Here is an 18562-nt window from a genome sequence, read left to right on the forward strand (position 1 = left end):
GCTACAGCTTCCTTTATTTCACTGGCAGTTATAAACATACTGATTTTAAAGTCTTTAACAGAATTTAAAATTATCTTTCTTTAAAACGGACATGAATTCATCTCCTGATTGTTGATTTTATTGGCTATCTTACATGATGAAGGCAAAATTGATGAAATTTGGAATTTTGGTTTTCAGGCTTACAATGAGTACAAATTTTTTCTCTCTGCATTACATCCCCATGCTTGGCATTTCTGCAAGTGTCTCCACCAAGTCTCTCTCACCCTAGTGCAGATCCAGGCTTTAGAGGTAATATTGGAGATACCATAAATCTAGACGTTGAACTAACAGCTCAATGGCTTAGACTGGTTCAGAAGCTGATTTCAGGACTGTCTTGATGTCCTCCTATTTCCCTATGTCCTCTTCTCATCTCTGTTAAGTGTACATCCTCATTTAAGTCATACCTTGGAGTAAGAGACAGTAACAAACTTTTTTTCCCCCAAAGCTTTCCTCTACAAAAAGGAACCCTACTCCAGATCTTGGTTTTAAGCAGAGAATCCGACTCCCAGCTCTTTCTCATGTGGGGTCTTTTTATTTGTATTAATAGATAATTAAGTAGGATATAATTCCTGACCTAAATGCTTAACAGATATGCTCATCCTACAAAAAAAAAAAAGCAGCTAAAAGTTAAACAGGATTAAAAAAAAAACTATACAAGCAGTATAATTATGACAATATTCAAAAATGTATATGATACCAAGTTTTAAGTATGTCCACTCTTAAAGGATAAAGTCAAAATCTCATAGAAAACTAAAATTTGAGAAACTGAATAACTCTTGGCTTGAATTTGGGGGAAATTTTCCGACTTGAAAAGATGTTAGAAAGATAACGTAAATTCATACTTTGTCTCCTCTCACTCAGTTTCAAATACATAGCAAATGGTGGACAAAGTAAAAACTAAATTTCAAAAACAGCATGCATTTCTCAGTGGGCAAGGAACAGAAGAAATAAAAGGAGTGAGAATGGGGTTGTTGCTTCAGGTCCAATAAGGAAGATGGGTGTTTGGTTTCTAAAGGATAAAAGGCACTAAACATACCCCTCATGAGAGGCCCAGAGTCAGATTCACCTCTTAAAACAGGCTGGAATAGAGGTCATTTTTGTTAAAGGAGAGCTTTAAAAAAAAAAAAGTCAAAGAAATTTCAGAGCCCTGCTTGAAAAAAAAGTGTGGTTTCACTTATTTTGGAAATTTGTTATATTATTTCCATACTCACCAAAAAGGAAAATACAAACCAACGGTGTCAAAGTTTTAAACATTTCATCTGGGCAAACTATGCTTTAATACAGACAAAACTTTTTCACTCTGATTTTCACATAAAACACATCCTAAAATAATTTCTTCCTTCTTGTCAATTAAGACAGTACACCACGGTATAGTTTTCCTATTACCAAATTATTCCCAAATTACAATTTCCTGGTTTTTATTTCTAAATATGCTGCTGTGTACTACACAGCATTTTAATTTTCATTCTCTTTAACTTTTGTTTTCTCAAGTCCTTTCATCATTCCTTTAAAACTGGGGGAAAAACTCTAACTGAATGGTCTTCTGGAGTGCTTCTTTATTTTACCCTTCCTTGCCAACATTCAAGAAACTAATAAATTATCACCCTAAAAATTCAATTTTATATTTAATTCAAACAGTGTTGCCAGTGTATTAGTATTTTGGAAATAAATCACTGTACTGAGCACTTGGTACTTTATGTCAAACTAATTTCATGACCAATATAAATCACAAAATCACAGATCAATTCTCTAGAGGTGTTTTTCTAACATATATAATCTCCATAATTTTAACTTTGTGTAAGCTTTAAAAACTAGTTTCTAAAAACTATCCACTGTCTTCAGAAGTGTGTCATTCTTCAGAAGTGTGTCATTCTACCAGTATTCTCAAACTTTTTGGTCTCAGGACTCATTCTAAACTCTTAAATTTACTGAGGTCCCTAAGAAGCTTTTATTCATGTAGGGTATATATTTTAGTATTTACTGTATTAGGAATTAGAAGAGAAATTTTTCATTTTTTAATTCATTTGAAAATAAAAAATCCATTACATGTCAACACAAATTAGTATTTTACGAAAAACAATTTTCTAAAAATATACAAAAAAGTTTAAAGAGAAGAGAGGCCATGTTCCACATTTTTGCAAATCTCTTTAACATCTAGGTTAAAGGAAGACAACTGGAATTTCATATCTGCTTTTGCAATCTGTTGCAATATGTGGTTTGGGCTGAAGCATATGAAGACTACCCAGTCTCACAAAGATATGTGCCTGGAAAAGGAAGATGTAATCTGACAGCCTTTCAGCCGACTGTGGGTATTCTTTGATACTATACAAATTACAAGTGGTAGTTCCTTAAGGGTCAGTTGAAATCTCGAAATCTGAATGGATCTTTTACTCATCCATGATTCTGTAACATGAGTTGGTCATTTGAAAACCACTGGTTCACTGAGTTATCATAAAGATCTTCCAAATGTTGGCATTTTTCATTATAGTACAGTATCCAAAAAAATCCTACTTATTAATATTAATATCACTGTCCATTTCATCAGAAAAGTATTTAATTATTAACAAGTTTTCAAGTTCATAGTAGTAGATTCAAGTTTTCCAAAATTCTAATTTTTGCTGGAAAGCCCAAATTTTATTATTGGTAGCAGTCAGGAATTTTTCCTTTAAGGGACAGGCTCATTTAATTCATTTTTTTTAAAGAAAGTATCTTTTTAAGAAAGTATCTGTCACTTAAATACACAAGCCTCTTAATAACCATAGTTTGTCCGTTAGTCTTTCAAGTAAAACATGTTTCATGAAAATAGCACCTACTTCAGCTTGTAACTCACACAATTGCTCAACTGAAAAATATATATATATATATATGTATTTTTCAAAGACAATCATCTTATTTTGGTATGTAGCAGAAGTGCTTTATTAAAGTACACTTCCCATTTTGTCACAAAGAATACAGAAATACAGCAGGAACTGCAAATCAGAAACACAATGAGATACCACTTCACACTCATTATTAGTATGGCTAAAATCAAAAAGGAGGATAATGATAAGTGTTGGTAGCGATGTAGAAAAATTGGAACCCTTTTACTGGTGAGAATGTAAAATGGTATAGTCACTTTGGAAAGTTTGGCAGTTCCTGAAAATGTTAAACATACAACCCAGCAATTCCACTTCTAAGTATATACCTAAAAGAAACAAAAACATGTCCATACCAAAAAACTACACAAATGTTAATAGCAGCATTATTCTTAGTAGCTAAAAAATGGAAATGTTGTCCATCAACAGATAAATGAATAAAATGTGGTATATCCACCTAATGGAATATTATTTAACCACAAAAAGGAATATAGTACTAATAAAGGCTATGATACAGATGAAATGAAAAGTCAGACACATAAAGCCATGTATTGTATGATTGTACTGATACGAAATAAAAAGCAAATCCAAAGAGACATAAAGTAGATTAGTGGTTGCCAGGAGCAAAGGGGAGGGGAGAATGTGGAGTGACTGCTAATGGGTATGGGGTTTGGGGGAGATACTGTAAATGCTCTAAAATTAGACAGTGGTGATGGCTGTACAAGTCTGTGACTATATTAAAAACTACTAAATTATATACTTTAAAGAGTGAATTTTATGGTATGTGAATTATATTTCAATAAAGCTGTTATTTTTAAAAAGACATGCAGCATTCAAGGGTCAAGATTTAGTAAATATAACTATTTTGACTGGTACATCAAGGTCATTTTTCAGTGAAGCTAGCGTTTTTCTTTAACTGCAAGAGCATGGTCATAAAGAATACAACTGCTAGTATAGTTTGGTATCACAGCTTTAATTTGTGCTAAGACACAGTAGTTTTGACTACCATCAGAGAAAATGTCAACACAACAAAAAACACAAATAATTTTACTAATATTATGAAAAGCAGTTTGACATCATAAGACCACTGAGAAGGTCTCAGGGATCCTTAGAGGTCCACAGACCACACTTCAAGAACTGCTGCTCTAAACCATGGCTTCAGAAAGTTTAAATGCAATTAAAGACTATCCAAGTACAAATCTGAGGCTTCAAGACAATTCCACTTTTCTAGATATCGCAATTTTCTCAAAAGAAAAAAGGTAATACCATTACCTCAATAAATTAAATCCAAGCGTACCAATTTAAGAGTTTGGAATCACTGACTCAGTGGAAGGTTATAATAGCAAAATTTCCCCAAAAACCAAATAGCAAAGTATAAGAAAGTAAGGATTTAGTACACAACAAAATATTTGATAAAACATTATCTAAATAAATAACATTAATAAGGTAATGATAATACTATCTCTTTTAAAATTGTATTATTTAATTCTTACACAACAAAGAGTAGACTTCTCAAATTTCTACCCATACTATCAATAATATACCTAACATAGCTGAGTTTAAGGCTCACCTCACACTTGTAAAAATAAACTATCACAGAATCAAAGAATTTTAGGTTTGGGTTACCCTAGATATAGTTACCTAGTCCAACAACCCCATTTTACCTGATGAGAAAACTGAGTTTGCAAGAGAAAAAGGAACTTAGCCAAAACCATACAGCTAGCTAGTGGGCGAGACAGCATAAACAGCACCCACTCCCAGTACCATGTTTTCACTGTGCCAACCTGACTGCCCACTAAATATAATGCATAAAACATTTACTTTACATCACACCAAGGACAGCAAAGACACCTTACCTGCCAAATAAAAATTTTGTAATGCTTGACAATATTAATCAGATATGAAAACATATATAAAATTGAGTGATGAAAAACTACAAATGTAACTGTCATAATAGAGAAATGAATCCTTGACTTCAAAAACTACAAACTTTCAGTGAAGAACAATATGGAACACATTTGATGGTGACTTTTCATAAAGACATAAGGAAATGTATCATAATCTTTAAAGATAGCCAGATGCTGATAAACACCTAAAGCAAAAGTTTCCTTATAAATTAACAAATCACTAAACTTATTTATGGCATGACAAGACTTAAGCCAGACTCACCTGCAGGACTGTCAGCATTCTCTCCTGGGTGTAGCTGTATACCAGTAGAATCTATAGAGTTTACTGTAACTGTCTGTAGATTTGGCAACTGACCAGTGCTTAGACTAACTGGAGTTGAAGTCAAGGCTCCACCTGCTGCAACTTGACCAAGCGTGAGTGTCTGAACAGGCGTCAAAGTTATCTGTTGGGCAGCAGTATTCTGTATTTGCAAATTCTGCAAGTTCTGGACCCCTTGTACTTGAAATGTCTGCCAAGTTATCTGTCCAGAAGGAGTCACTGTCTGTGCCTGAATTAAAAAGGTTCCAGGATTCAGCTGCAACTGAAGATTTTGCAAAGCCTGTTGTGATATATTCTGACCACTGGCTTGCACACCATGGATTGTCTGTGGTGTAATACCTTGCACAATTTGGGCTTGACTGGTTGGCTGCTGAGACTCTTGAAGTTGTAGATGTTGTACAACAGGCTGTGCTGTAGAAACCTGAATATTCTGAGCCTGTGTCTCTTCAGAAACAGGCGACTGGATATAATTTCCCTGAAGATCTGAAGAATGGACTTGCCCACTAGTAGTAGTCAAGCTATTGGTATTTTGTTGTAATATTCCTGTACTATCTATAGTAACAGGCAACTGTGATGAAGAGGACGTTGGCACAAATAAATCTGTATCAGTATTAGTTTCATTAATATCAGGAGAAACCCGCTCACCAGTCCTTTCTGAATTGTCTGAACTATCCATAGCTTGTCCTGTGTTTATCAAATGTCCATCAGCATTAATGCCTGCAGTCATTGTCTGAGAACTGCCCGAGAGTCCCAAAGAATCTAGATCGACACTATTGATTGGTACAAAGGTAATATTTCCTGGAAGACCAAGAGGCACATTAGCAACTACTTGGGTTTGGCCAGGAAAAGATGAACCACCAATTGCAACTCCCTGAACCTGGACTTGACCAGTCTGTGGTAGGAGATTCTGGATATTAGCAGGAGGTGTTCCAGAGGCAAGCAAGGTTTGATTAGAGCCAGGAATGATCTGAATTTGACCACTTTCTTGATTTATACCCCCATTATCTGAAGAGCCTGTGAAACCAATCTGAACCTGCTGACCATCTGAAGACTGAATCTGTGGTATTACTTGATATTGAACATTGGACACTGTACCATTTGATGAATCTGATCCCGGTGCAACTGAAAATATTTGCTGATTCTGCAAATTCTGAAGGGGAAGGACATACTGCCCACTGGAAGTAGCAGCACTTGGAATCTGTACTAGATTACCAGCTTCATCTTTTATAGTTGTAGGTGTGGCTGACAAAACCTCCCAACGGTTTGGTGCTCCTCCTAACTGTGCAGAAGCCAAATCACCTGTCTGGATGAAGAAAACAAAAAATGTTATGTGATATGTATTTGTGGTATATTTGATCCAATCCTCAAAAATCTCTAAAAACTGATATAAATCCTACCACCTGAAAATGAAAGGCTTCCTAGTAGCAAAACAGAGTTCAAATACGGAAGTACTATATAAACCACAATAATTATCATTTCCAATTTTGTTATTGCAAAGATAACCGTGCTATTTGAGTAGGAAAGAAAATTCAATTAGAATATTCTTTATTTTATGACCATAAACTGATTTTCTAATCCCTCACCTATGATCTCTAACGCTATAAAGTAAAAATAAATAAAAGTAGAAGTAGCTAGAAAAGATTAGACAGCTCAAACCAAACATACTTCAAACACTGAAGAGAGTTCAATAAAGTATAAAACCCTCTAAAAACATATCACTAAATCAGGTGCATTATATTTGTGTACAAAAAATAAACATTATTAGAGCAGTGTCATCAAGTTATCTGAGTAGAAAAAGTTAAGATCTGTATATTACTATCAACTTTAAATCAAACAATTAAAGCTACTCTTTCCTAGCATGTATTCATGTAGTCCAGAGTAAAATGGTGAGGGTGATTCCATTAGCAAGCCATCAAATTCTTCACTTTTCCCATGGACTACTTTAAAAAAAAAAATTAGATCCCAAAAAAATTTTAATGAGGAAAGGTTACTGCTCTGTGATCACATTGCAAAGTCACCCCATTTAAAAGGTTCTTCTAGAATCTAAAAGCTGGAGGATACAGACTGTTGCTTTACCTACTACCTCTATTTAAGTTTGCAGCAGAACGCCAGATATATCAATTTTGCATTCGGTAACCTGTTAGAATCTCAGGCATCCCCATATCCCCGTATTTTATGGATTAGACAAGACTGGAAATACTAACATAGGAAAGCAGAAAGCAATAAAACCCAACATATCAATGTCAAAGGATATACTTTCTAAGGGAATGGTAACAGTAATGTCTAACATTTCAGCCATTCTTTTATATGCCAAGCAACGTGATAGGGGTTTATAAGATTATATCATCTATTCCTTACAACACTCCTACTAGGTATGAGGTAGTTATTGTGATCACAGAAGAGAAAATAAGGGACAAAATCACATAGCTATCAAAGGCCCAAACAGGATTTAAAACTAAACCAGTCTAACTCTGGAACCCAGGCCCTTAAATACTATACCATACTTGTCTCCCATTAAGACCAGTGGGAATTGGGACATGGGGAATGAGACCCTATATGAATTACTCACTATCAAAATAATGCCATTCCTATCCCAATTCCTTCTAGAACTATATGTGATTTCCTATAACTCCACACACCACTAGACAATGAAAACATGAGCATATCTACCCCAGAATTCTCAACCTAGGATCCATGTCTGGGGTTCAAGGGATCTATGAATCCTCTAAAATAGCATACCAACTTTTTGACAAAGTGGGGGCGTGGGGTGAGGGGGTGTTATCTAGGGTTTCATCATATTCTCAAAGGATGTCTGTGACCTACTTTTTTTATAAGAGGTTAAGACAAATACTGTTCTCTCAACATAAACCATTCCACAGAATTTAATACAAATATTATAGAACCAAAAGAACCTAAGTTTCTTAAAGAGATTCACTACCTAATTTTCATGTAGACACAGTTAGAGAGTATGTATTTCAATGGATGAACCACAGTTTAATGACTCAAATCAAGACATGTGAGTATATCTGCCAAGAAGAAATAAGCATATATGGGTGAGTACATGAGACATACAGTCTCTATGTTCAAATGGTTCATAATCTATTCAAGCAGACATACACATACATGTCACTACTATGTGAATAGTGGTGTGCACTAGGCATATGATCGAAACACTTGTGGGGAACACAGAAAGATGGGGGGAAAAAAAAGATTTCACATAAGAGATTTTGAAAGTAATCCTGAATAAAATTTAAGACTTCAATGAGGGCAATAAGGAGAGAGACAGAGATATTAATAAGATATAGAAATAATAAAGTCACAGACAAAAAGAAACTAAAGAATAATGTGTAGTTTGGAGTTCAAGAGAGGATCTAGAAAAAACTCATATTCAGAGAAAAAAGTAATGGTGAACAGGACTAGACATTTTTATCAGTGCCTACAGTAAACTCTGTAGATCCTATTAAGGAGTTTGAACTTTATCCTACAGATAGTGGATAAAAGCTGTAAAAGGTTTTAAGACAAGTGAATGGTGCAATCAGATCTGTGCTTTACAAAGATAAACTAAGACCCGATGAAGGAGACTGAAAGGCAGAAGACAATAAAGGCAGAGAAACTGTGGGACCCAGTACAAATGTCAAGGCATGAACTAAAATAATGCTCTATCTTTTAAATACAAACTTTTAAACTTATCAAACTTAAAAGATTAAAGTGAAGCACCAGACATTAAAGCTGCATATCATTCTTCAACGTCTGTCTGCTATAGAAATTACAAGCTTAAGTCATTTTTCCCATTAGTAGAGTACAATTCACGTTCCATTTCGGTCTCTTGTTATTTTAAGTAGAGTAAAGATATTTAAATCTATACTTTATACTGAAATCTACACTAAAGTATAGTGTTTCAGATCCAATCCTTATCTTTTCAAGGTTCTTCTCCTTTGGAGAATAGACCTTGAATTTTTTCTGACCAGCATTAAACTTACAATTTTTTCAACTTATGTCAAAAAATATAGTATATCAGATACAAATTAATTTTACAATGCAGTCATCCCTAAGTGTCCCCGGGGGCTTGGTTCCAGGACCCCGCGGATACCAAAATCCCCCAATGCTCAATTCCCTTACATAAAATGGTGTACTAGAGATAGCCCTCCAAGGACGCAGAACCCAGTTACAACGGGACAACTGTACTGGCATTTTGTCTCTTTTTCATCCTTAAAATAAAAAGTCAAATTAATGGCATCTAAAGTATTTCTTAACAAGATCATAAGAAGCGCAGATATTCAACCATCAGTGAACAGCTTTCTAGTTCAAGAAATTCCCTGAAAATAAATGACTATTCAAATGACAAGTCTGAGTAAACATTACCCAAGCACCACCTTCTCTACAAGTTAAATGAACTACAGTACCACTTTTCCCAACAATGCTGGCCCTTAACCGAAGGGAAATCCCCAAACCTAGGACAAAATTATGTATTTGAACTTTTCTGAGTAAACCTAAGGTGAAAAGCATATACAAAAAATATTTATGAACACTAAATCAGAAAGTACTAGGCTTTCACAATTTAAGCTAAGACTATAAATGCCTAGAGAAGAGGAGTACATTATCCTAGAAAAGAAAAAACTCATAATGGGTTCTAGCTCTAGCTAGAACTGTGGAATTATGTGTCATTTACAGCAAGACTCAGTTTCCTTATGGGAAAAATATTGCCTTGCAGGGTCATAAGAACCTAACAAAGTGTTAAGCTTTATAAACTGTAAAACACTACAAAATCCTAAAATACCCTTATGATGACTAAGATTATGAGGACAGATTTGAAAAACATACAATTGTGCGTAGCACAATGATCAATAAATATTTATTGAATGAATAAAAGTATTTTACTTTAAAATCACTGCAAAGAAAGTGACAGGAAAAATGGATCAATAAAACTGACCTTGAGATACCAGTCTTCTATAAAAATTTCTACACCAATTTTAAACCAATTCCACAATGAATAAGCCCCAAATATTTCAAAACTACAAAGCCTACTAAGACCATTCACTTCACTTGCAAGAGAAATTTCATCAGCAGCATACCAGCAAGAGATAAATTAAAAATCACCTGAGACCAGATAAAAGTTGTAAAAATATTTGATGTTAGGCTACAAAGGGAGAGAGACATAAAAACACACAACCCAGACAAGAACTAGTATTTGGTTTAGGTTCAAGATAACCTACATTAAGCTTACACACTGAAAAGAAAATCCACCAGTGTTTCTCTCAGTAATTCTAATATTCTTATTGACAACTAACAAAACCGCAATTAAAATGGACATTGGCATTATTGTAAAAAGTTGTAACTGAAGGTAGTCCCAGTATCCCTCTGTATACAAACACATAATCACATGGTAAAAGAGACCACAACTAAGTAGCTCTGGGATGCTGCTATAGCAATTCATTACAAAGGCATTCTCCACTGTAACCAGACATAAAATGGGAGGGGGGAGGGGAGGACCCAAGGATATCGTCTCAGATAATACCTGTGGAAGGGAATAAAGAAAAAATTCATAGCCACTTATTACATCGCATTTGGAAAGTATTATTAACCTCTCAAGTTTACACAACTGGCTTTACAAAAGCCAGAAATAGGCAAGGAAGGAGTATAGCTAAAAACATGTACAAGTGTGAAGCTAAGGTAGAAACAAACTAAGAACCATTCTTCGGCAAGTATTTAAGTTCCTTAAAATCTTGAAAGGAAGAGTAAAGAACACAGACTGCAAAAAACAAACAAAAACAAAAAAACTGTGCAATGAATTCCTTATGACAGTGTTGGTCTTATTTTAAGTAACAGCCAAAATAACCTTTTTTTGAAATAAACTATCATTCACTTTATACCTCACTAAATTTACAAGTTAAACTGAAATTCAGGCAATGCCTTTCATAACATTTATTTGTGCAGTTTATTACACTAAAGTACAAATGAAATAAGCAAATTAATAATCCACAAGTTCACACAAACGTAAATTGGACAAAATAATACCACGTAAAGGTCTACTTGGGGGGAGGATATAGCTCAAGTGCTAGAGCACATGCTCAGCATGCACAAGATCTTGGGTTCAATTCCCAGTACCACCATTAAATAAACAGACCTAATCATCTCCCCCCTCAATAAAACACATTAAAAAAAAAATCACATAAAGGTCTACTTTTTTTTCCCTAATTTATTGCTAAAACTACTGACACAACTTTTCATAATGAAGTACGAAGGAGTCTTACCATCAAATCAATTTTGAGAGGCCATGCTATACGACAAGGTGAGACTGCCTTGTTATGACCTATTCAGCACTGTACTGAAGGTAACCAAACATTCTTGGCCAGGATGTAGGATGAATGCCTATCACATTATAATAGATTCTAAATAGAAAATATTTAAAACAAATCTGCAACAGCTGATTGGTTTTCCAATGCCCCTTTAATCCTAAAATACCAAACTAAACTAGTATAAAGTTGCAGTTTATACGTATATTTCCACTTGATTAGGGGATGGGGAGGCAATTTCCTCTTGATTTTAAACACAACAATACTATATGCAATCCTGAATTGGATCCTGGAACAGAAAATGTGCATCAGTGGAAAAACTGGTGAAATCAGAATAAAGTCTGTAGTTTAGTTAATAATACTGTATCATAGTAAATTACCTAGTTTTGACAAATTTAACCTGGTTATATTAACATAAGGGGAAGCTGGGTGAAGGGTTCAAGGTGACTCTCATTTCTACCTTTGTAACTTTTCTATATATGTGGAATTGACCCAAAGTAAAATTTTTAGAAAGTACAGCCACAAAAAAAAGCTCTCCTTAGACTGATCATAATTCCCAGTAATTTGAGTAATTAAAGTAAGATTACTTAAGCATGTTTTTAAGTGGGGAAAAAAAAATCCCTACGAAATCACTTAAATTCTTTCATTTTCTGAGATGTCCATGTCTAAAATTCATTTTTCAGCTTGAAAAATAACTGTCCCATTTGCTAAGGCAAACATACTCAAGCCAGTCTTACTAATTTTACTCAGTGAAAAATTTTGTGCACAGGTGCCAAACAGACAAGGGAAAAATGCTCTGACTGATTCAGGTTCATGTTCATCTGGCGGGAAATGTGATGTCAGTAGAGATTTGGTAGTGCAGAAGAGGAGCTGAAGAGGCATGGAAACAACTTCCCTACAAGTATATAGCCTCAGCAGGTTAAGGCTGAAGACAGTAATCTATTCCCCGGGTGAGACTCACATAAACAGTACATAAACATATTTTTTCCTGTAACTTCCTCCTTCATTTCTCCCCTCCCTCAACCTCTAAACTAGTATCTAAACTTGGTAAGATGCACTTACAAAAAGTTTTTTGTTCTATTTGAAATTTAAAAAAGATAAATAGAAGCAATCTGCTTTGCAACTTTACTCATGAAGTGTTTTTTTTAAAGATAAACTATTTGTTTTGGCATTATGGACCTAAAGGGATATAGTTCATAAGAAAGGTATCAATCCATAAATTTGTTTAGAAGTAACAACGCATCTTACAAACATAATTTTATGCCTTTACATTTTTAGTCTGCTGACAAAAGCACAAAAACCTAAAACCACTTTTAAGTCATTAAATCTATTCACATCCCTCTACAGTATAATTTCAAGTACTAAAATTACAAATACAATACTTAACAGTAATACAGCTTCTTATTAGGTTCACTTTTAATGCCTTGGCATACTAAGAATTTCCTGCAGACTATACCAAACTTTTTGTCTACAGTAACAATTCAAAATACTATGCAAGCCAATGCTATAATCCATCTTAAAAAAAATGATAGGGGAGGTTTCAAATATTTTAATAAGTTAACACATCTACATGTTAAACACAACAGCAAAGATTAAAACGAATACGAAGTTCACAACAGTCTTTATTAAAGACTGTTTCTAGCTAATTTGTAATAAGCCCTCATTGTAACACTGGCCAGCTCCTCCCTCTGCCCCAAACTAAAAAACCTTACAAAAAGAATCCCACCATATCCCATCAGACTAGCAATCACAATAAAATGAAAATACAGCTTTGCCAACCAAATTCAACTGTAAGTATGTAAACATAATTCCTTACATGTACTTTTGTTTCTAACACTGGTATTCATATTAAGTTTCAAAAGCCAAAGTACTAAGTAACTTCGCCTATTTCAACGGTCACTTACTCCATTTATGAAAAATTACTGCAAATTTAGGTAATCTGCAAAAAGTAAAATTCAACAATGTAGAATAGCCATTTAAAAAGCATTCAAAAAGTGTTGAACTGTTCACTCTTGTATACAAAACGGTAATTCAAAGAATAAACCTTCAATCCTTTTTTTTAAACGATTTAACATTTCAACAGTAAGATCTAGTAACTTCCAGTAAAAAAGAAAAAAGCTCCGGGTTCAAAAACTACTAGGAACTAAAGACACTGCCTCTGCAGTTGATACTATCTATGGCCGATAGGCTGTGCTTGAAATTTTTGTAGTGTTCAGCGAAGGAGTTTTCGGCACTGATACGAACTGCTCAAACATCCATTTTGGAGTCCTCTACCCCCACCCTCTCAGACTTCATTTTGTAGTGAATTTGGATGGAGGTGCCGCAGTGACAATTTAGAGAAAGCCTGGGCTAGCTTCTGATCCAAACAGGCATGCGAAAGAGCAGGAAAGGGCGCCCTGGCTGCGCGATAGTCGGTCTCGGGGAAGGCGCGGGCGCCGGGGAGGCCTTTTGGGCGGGCGGGCGCGCCGCAGGCCCGGGATGGCGGGCCCAGGGCCTCGGCGGAGGCGGGCCGCGCGCGCGAGACTTACCGCTCCGGCAGCGGCGGCGGGGGCCCCGGCTGCGGCGGCCGCCTCCTCCTCGTCGTCGCCCGGCGATGGCGGCCCTATCTTGCTGCAGGTAGCGGCCAGCAGAGCGAGCGGTGACGGCTGAGTGTCCTACCCCCGATGGGCGGGTTCAGAGAGGGAGACAGGGGGAGGGGGTGGCGGTTAGGGCCGAGCCGCCGCTCGCACAGGAAGTGCGACTCGGGCCTCGCCGGCTGCGCCCGGGCGAGCGCCAGCCCGCGCTCTCCTCCTCCTCCTCCTCGCGTCCTCCCGCTCGCAAGCACACCGGCTCCACCGTCCGCAGGAAGGCGGGCGGCGGGTTGCGCGCCGGGCCTCCACCTTCCGCCCGGAACCCACCCCCGGGAGGGCAACACTTTCTGGATCACACACACACACACACAGACACACACACAGACACACACACAGACACACACACTCACTCACTCACACTCACACAAAAAGGCGTCGGGCGGGGGAGCGCGGGCGGGGTCGGAGCGTTGGCGCCTCGGGCGGGCAGCTCCCGGGGCGGGGGGAGGGGAGGAGAGAGGCGCGGAGGGAGGGGAGAGGCGAGGGGAGGAGAAAGCGGCGCGAGGGGGGAGCCGGGCCGGGGCTAAGCCGCTCCTCACCTGGGCCGCCGCCGCCGCCACCGCGCCGTTTCCGTGCTGCTGCTGCTGCTGCAGATACTCGCCGTGGCCGCCGCCGCCGCCGCTGTCCACGTCCAAGGCAGCCATTTCCTCTTGTTTCACGGGCTTTTCGGGAGCTGCAGGCACAGCGCGGGGGGGGTGGGGGTGGGGAGGAAGGCGGGTGGAGGAGAGGGAGGGGGCCCGCGGGCCGAGGCGAAATTACTCCGAAAGCCCGGACCGAGTCCCCTTCCCCTCCCCCACCCGCCCCCCGGCGGCGGCGGCGGCGGCGGCGGCTCCCTCCTCCCCTCCTGCTGCTGCCCCCGCCCGCCGCTGCCTGTAACCCTCCTCCTCCTCCTCTTTCCCTCCTCCTCCTCCTCCCCGCGCTGCCCCTGCCCCCTCTCCTCTCCTCCCCTTTCCCTTCGCGCCGCTCGCTCTCACTCGCGCTCGCTCCTCTCGCACCGTCAGTCACTCACACGCCCGCCCGCCGCCCGCGCCCGCACACAGGGGGATGCGCTCCCGGTGGACCGGGCCGCCAGCCCCGGGCCCAGCGGGGACACGGCGTTGCTGGGGCTTCAGGGGTGGACGGTAGCTGGCGGGGAGGGGAGGGAGGCGGAAGGGAGTGCGGCTTTCTGCCTCTCACAGACACTCGGTCTCATACAGGGGGCCCGGAGCCGGCGGCGGCGGCCCGGGGCTGGCTGTAGTCGGCGGCAGAGGCAGCAGCAAGGGTTGCTCTCTCTCGGCTTTACGTACCGGTCATAGTGTGTTTAGGGCACCTCAGGCGGGGCTCCCCGCCGCCTTACACATGGTGAGGAGCGAAGGCGGCGGCGGCGGGAGAGGATGCGGGAAGCGGCGGCGGACACGGCCGGAGCGGTCCGGGGATTTTTTTTTCCTATTTTGATTGACTGTGCGGGAAACACAAAAGGTGGAGCCTCCAGCCCAAAAGGGGGGAAGAGGGTGACAGTCCGGCCGGAAGTTCCGCCCCTCTTCTCCGTGGTAATTCGCCACCACGCTCTCCATAGGCAGTGCTCATTGGCCCGGACGCCGGTCCGTCACTCGACCAGGAGGCGCGCTTCCTGTTTGCCCCCCGGGTGGAAGAGGAGAGACAATGAGCGGCCGTGGCGGCGTAGGTTCCCGAGAGCGGCTACGGCTCGCCTGTTACTCCGCTGTGCGCGCCTCGATCGCCGGCTGCCGCTGCCAGGCTGAGGCGCCGGCCTCTTCCACCTCGCAGGTGGTTGGAGCAGGCCCCGGCCAGCCGTAGGAGAGCTGAGCTGGGGAGGAAATCCGTCCCCGGAGGCTCGGGCTCCACTCGACGCTTCCTCCATCCCGGCGGCAGCCGGATCTCCCCAGGGCCTCGCGCTCTCGGAGCCGTCGCTTCCCTTCGCTGCCAGAAGGCCGCAGCCGCTCAGCCCTGGGGCTGCTTCTGCGGCCGCTGCTGCTACTGAGCAAACCAGGCCCGCCCCGCGAGCCCGGGGGGGAGGGAGCTGGTATTGGGGGAGACACCCCCTCCGAGGCTGGAGGAGGATTTTCTCTCATACACATTCAGCTCTTAGATTCACAGTCAGAGCCATCTCATTCCCATCCCCCTTAGCCCCTGGTTTCCAAACCGTCTCCCACTTTTACGTACCCTGGAAGCAGGCGTTTAAAACAGGGAAGAAATCTCAATTCACCTTACAGATAGAAGAGCTTTCATTCTGGCCACTGGCACCAAAACAAGCACTTAAAGTATATCTCATCTAATACGCAATGTGTATATTCAAAGGGACAGAATCTTTTTTTTTAAAAAAATTGTCACATAGTCGTTACGCTGCACAAACATATTATTCCCTGCTTTTTAATTGTCTTGATAACAAGTGGAACATCCGAAAAAGCCCATCAACAGCAGTTGCCAACATTTTTAAAAACAGAATTGCAGCGAATTATTTTCTTGGAACATCTGGTTATATTTTAATTTAATGTCTCATATCACTTACTAGATTAGGTTAACACTCCTTCTTTGGCATCCTTAATGCCTTGCTGTCATCCTGGGAAGGGAAAATGCTCAAGTTTTGTGTACGTGTGCGTGTGTTGCCAACTAAGAGACATCTCTGCCTATTACCTTCAGATCTAATTGCCAAGAAGGAGGTTAAGTTCAAGAGATGAAAATGCTGTCCTTAGTATTCTTTTTGTTAGAAATCTGACTCCAACAAGAATTAGTGTTCCAATTAATTGTGATTGTTTGACAAAGTTGTGCCCCGGGGCTGGAGTTGTAAAGTCTAAGCACTTGAATTAGATTTTGTGTGCGCTAACTGAAAAGAATTCTTAATCCATTTAGGAGAGACAGAGTTTGCATCTCTGTTCTTATATTTTTGTCCTGTACTCATAGGATCAGAAACATACGGTGACTGGATACTTAACTGTACAAAAGATAGAACTAGAGAAATGACCTAAAAACCACCAACATGCAAAAACAAGACTTTAAATTCTGAATCCAAGAATGGAGTTGATTTCTTTTAATAGACCTTTTGGTCTCATGTATAAGTAACGAATCACTTTAAAAAGTAGTATATGTCCACCGACAGATGACTGGATAAAGATGTGAGATATACATACACACAGACAGACAGACAAACACACACACACACACACACATGAATATTACTCAGCCATTAAAACAAATGAAATCATGCCATCTGCAGCAACATGGATGAACCTAGAGATTGTCATATTAAGTGAAATAAGGCAGACACACAAAGACAAATATATGATATCATTTATATGTGGAATGAAAAAAATGATACAAATTCTATTTACAAACCAAAAATAGACTCATGGACATAGAAAACAAACTATAGTTACCAAAGGGTAAAGGGTGGGGGAGGGATAAATTAGGATTTTGAGATTAACAAATATACATTACTATATATAAAACAGGGGGTAAACAACAACGGCCTGCTATATAGCACAGGGAACAATATTCAGTTTCTTCTAATAACCTATAATGGAAAAGAATCTGAAAAGAAAATATATATGTATTTATACATATAACTGAATCACTTTGCTGTATACCTGAAACTAACGTTGTAAATCAACTGCACTTCAATAAAAAATAAAATTAAAAAAAACATAAATAGTATAAAGCCTGTACTATTTTACCCTGAAATTCTAAAGGAAAGCTGAAGTGTCATAGAAGAAGCTGATTTTTGGAGTGAAAAAAAAGAAACAGAGGGATAGGAGACTTGAAGGGAAGGACAAATGAAAACAAGTGGAGTGGGAGCAAGGAAGGGAAGTCACAGTATTGTCACTCTACTTACATGGATGTATTGGAGTGAGGATAGCTCTTTCCCTAGAAGAGATATTTCTGATATTTTTAGGTGTTTTTCTAGGAGTGGGGATGTGTTTTATGGGTCTAAGCATACTATATCCATGCCCCTTGTACAAAGTCTTAGTCCAGCAACCCAGAGAGAGCAAAGTTCTTGGCCACAGGAATTCAATTCCTCATTGATACCAACTGAAAAATGAAATGAAAAAATCATATTGAAACTTTGTTGGTCCACAGTCCATTCTGAAAAGATGCAAAAACAAGTCATCTAATCTTTTGAAAGGAAAAAGTAACCTAACAGATCTAACTACTCTGCTTTTAATGCAGTGCTTTTAAGAGATGCATATACCAAAAGTATCACTACTGCATAATTAGATTCAGAGGACCCGCTCAGACCGCACTGAAAAGAGTTATTATCATGGAATGTCTTAAGGCTGGAGATGAAGATAGTCTCTGGAAAGAACACCATTTCTTAGCTATTCCAGTACTGTAGTCAAATCTTGACATAGTTTATTTTAATTAAAAGATACTTGTTTTCTTGGTAGGAGACAGCCTCTCAATGGCGCCTACTGCTACATTACATAGGAACCCAGAAATTGCAGTTGTGTATCAGGAAGGGAAGCACTCTGCTGGGTATTATTTATACTTTCTCCTTTCCAAACATGATTTGAGGAAGCTCTATGCTGAC

The 18562-nt window shown here is 39.4% G+C and overlaps 1 protein-coding gene across 1 annotated transcript in view; it reads right to left on the minus strand.

Moving 5' to 3' along the window:
- SP3 (Sp3 transcription factor) overlaps window positions 1-15466 on the minus strand; it is a 47092-nt gene extending 31626 nt beyond the window's left edge. The window contains exons 1-4 of the mRNA XM_074363902.1: window positions 15327-15466; window positions 14580-14713; window positions 13942-14067; window positions 5064-6423 (exon numbers count right to left, since the gene is read on the minus strand). Coding sequence (XP_074220003.1) covers window positions 5064-6423; window positions 13942-14067; window positions 14580-14713; window positions 15327-15333 — 1627 coding nt within the window. The 5' untranslated portion in view covers window positions 15334-15466. The remainder of the gene's footprint in view (window positions 1-5063; window positions 6424-13941; window positions 14068-14579; window positions 14714-15326) is intronic.
- Window positions 15467-18562: the final 3096 nt, after the last annotated feature.

This window comes from Camelus bactrianus, chromosome 5 (genome assembly GCF_048773025.1).
Source record: "Camelus bactrianus isolate YW-2024 breed Bactrian camel chromosome 5, ASM4877302v1, whole genome shotgun sequence".
NCBI classification, from domain to species: Eukaryota; Metazoa; Chordata; class Mammalia; order Artiodactyla; family Camelidae; genus Camelus; species Camelus bactrianus.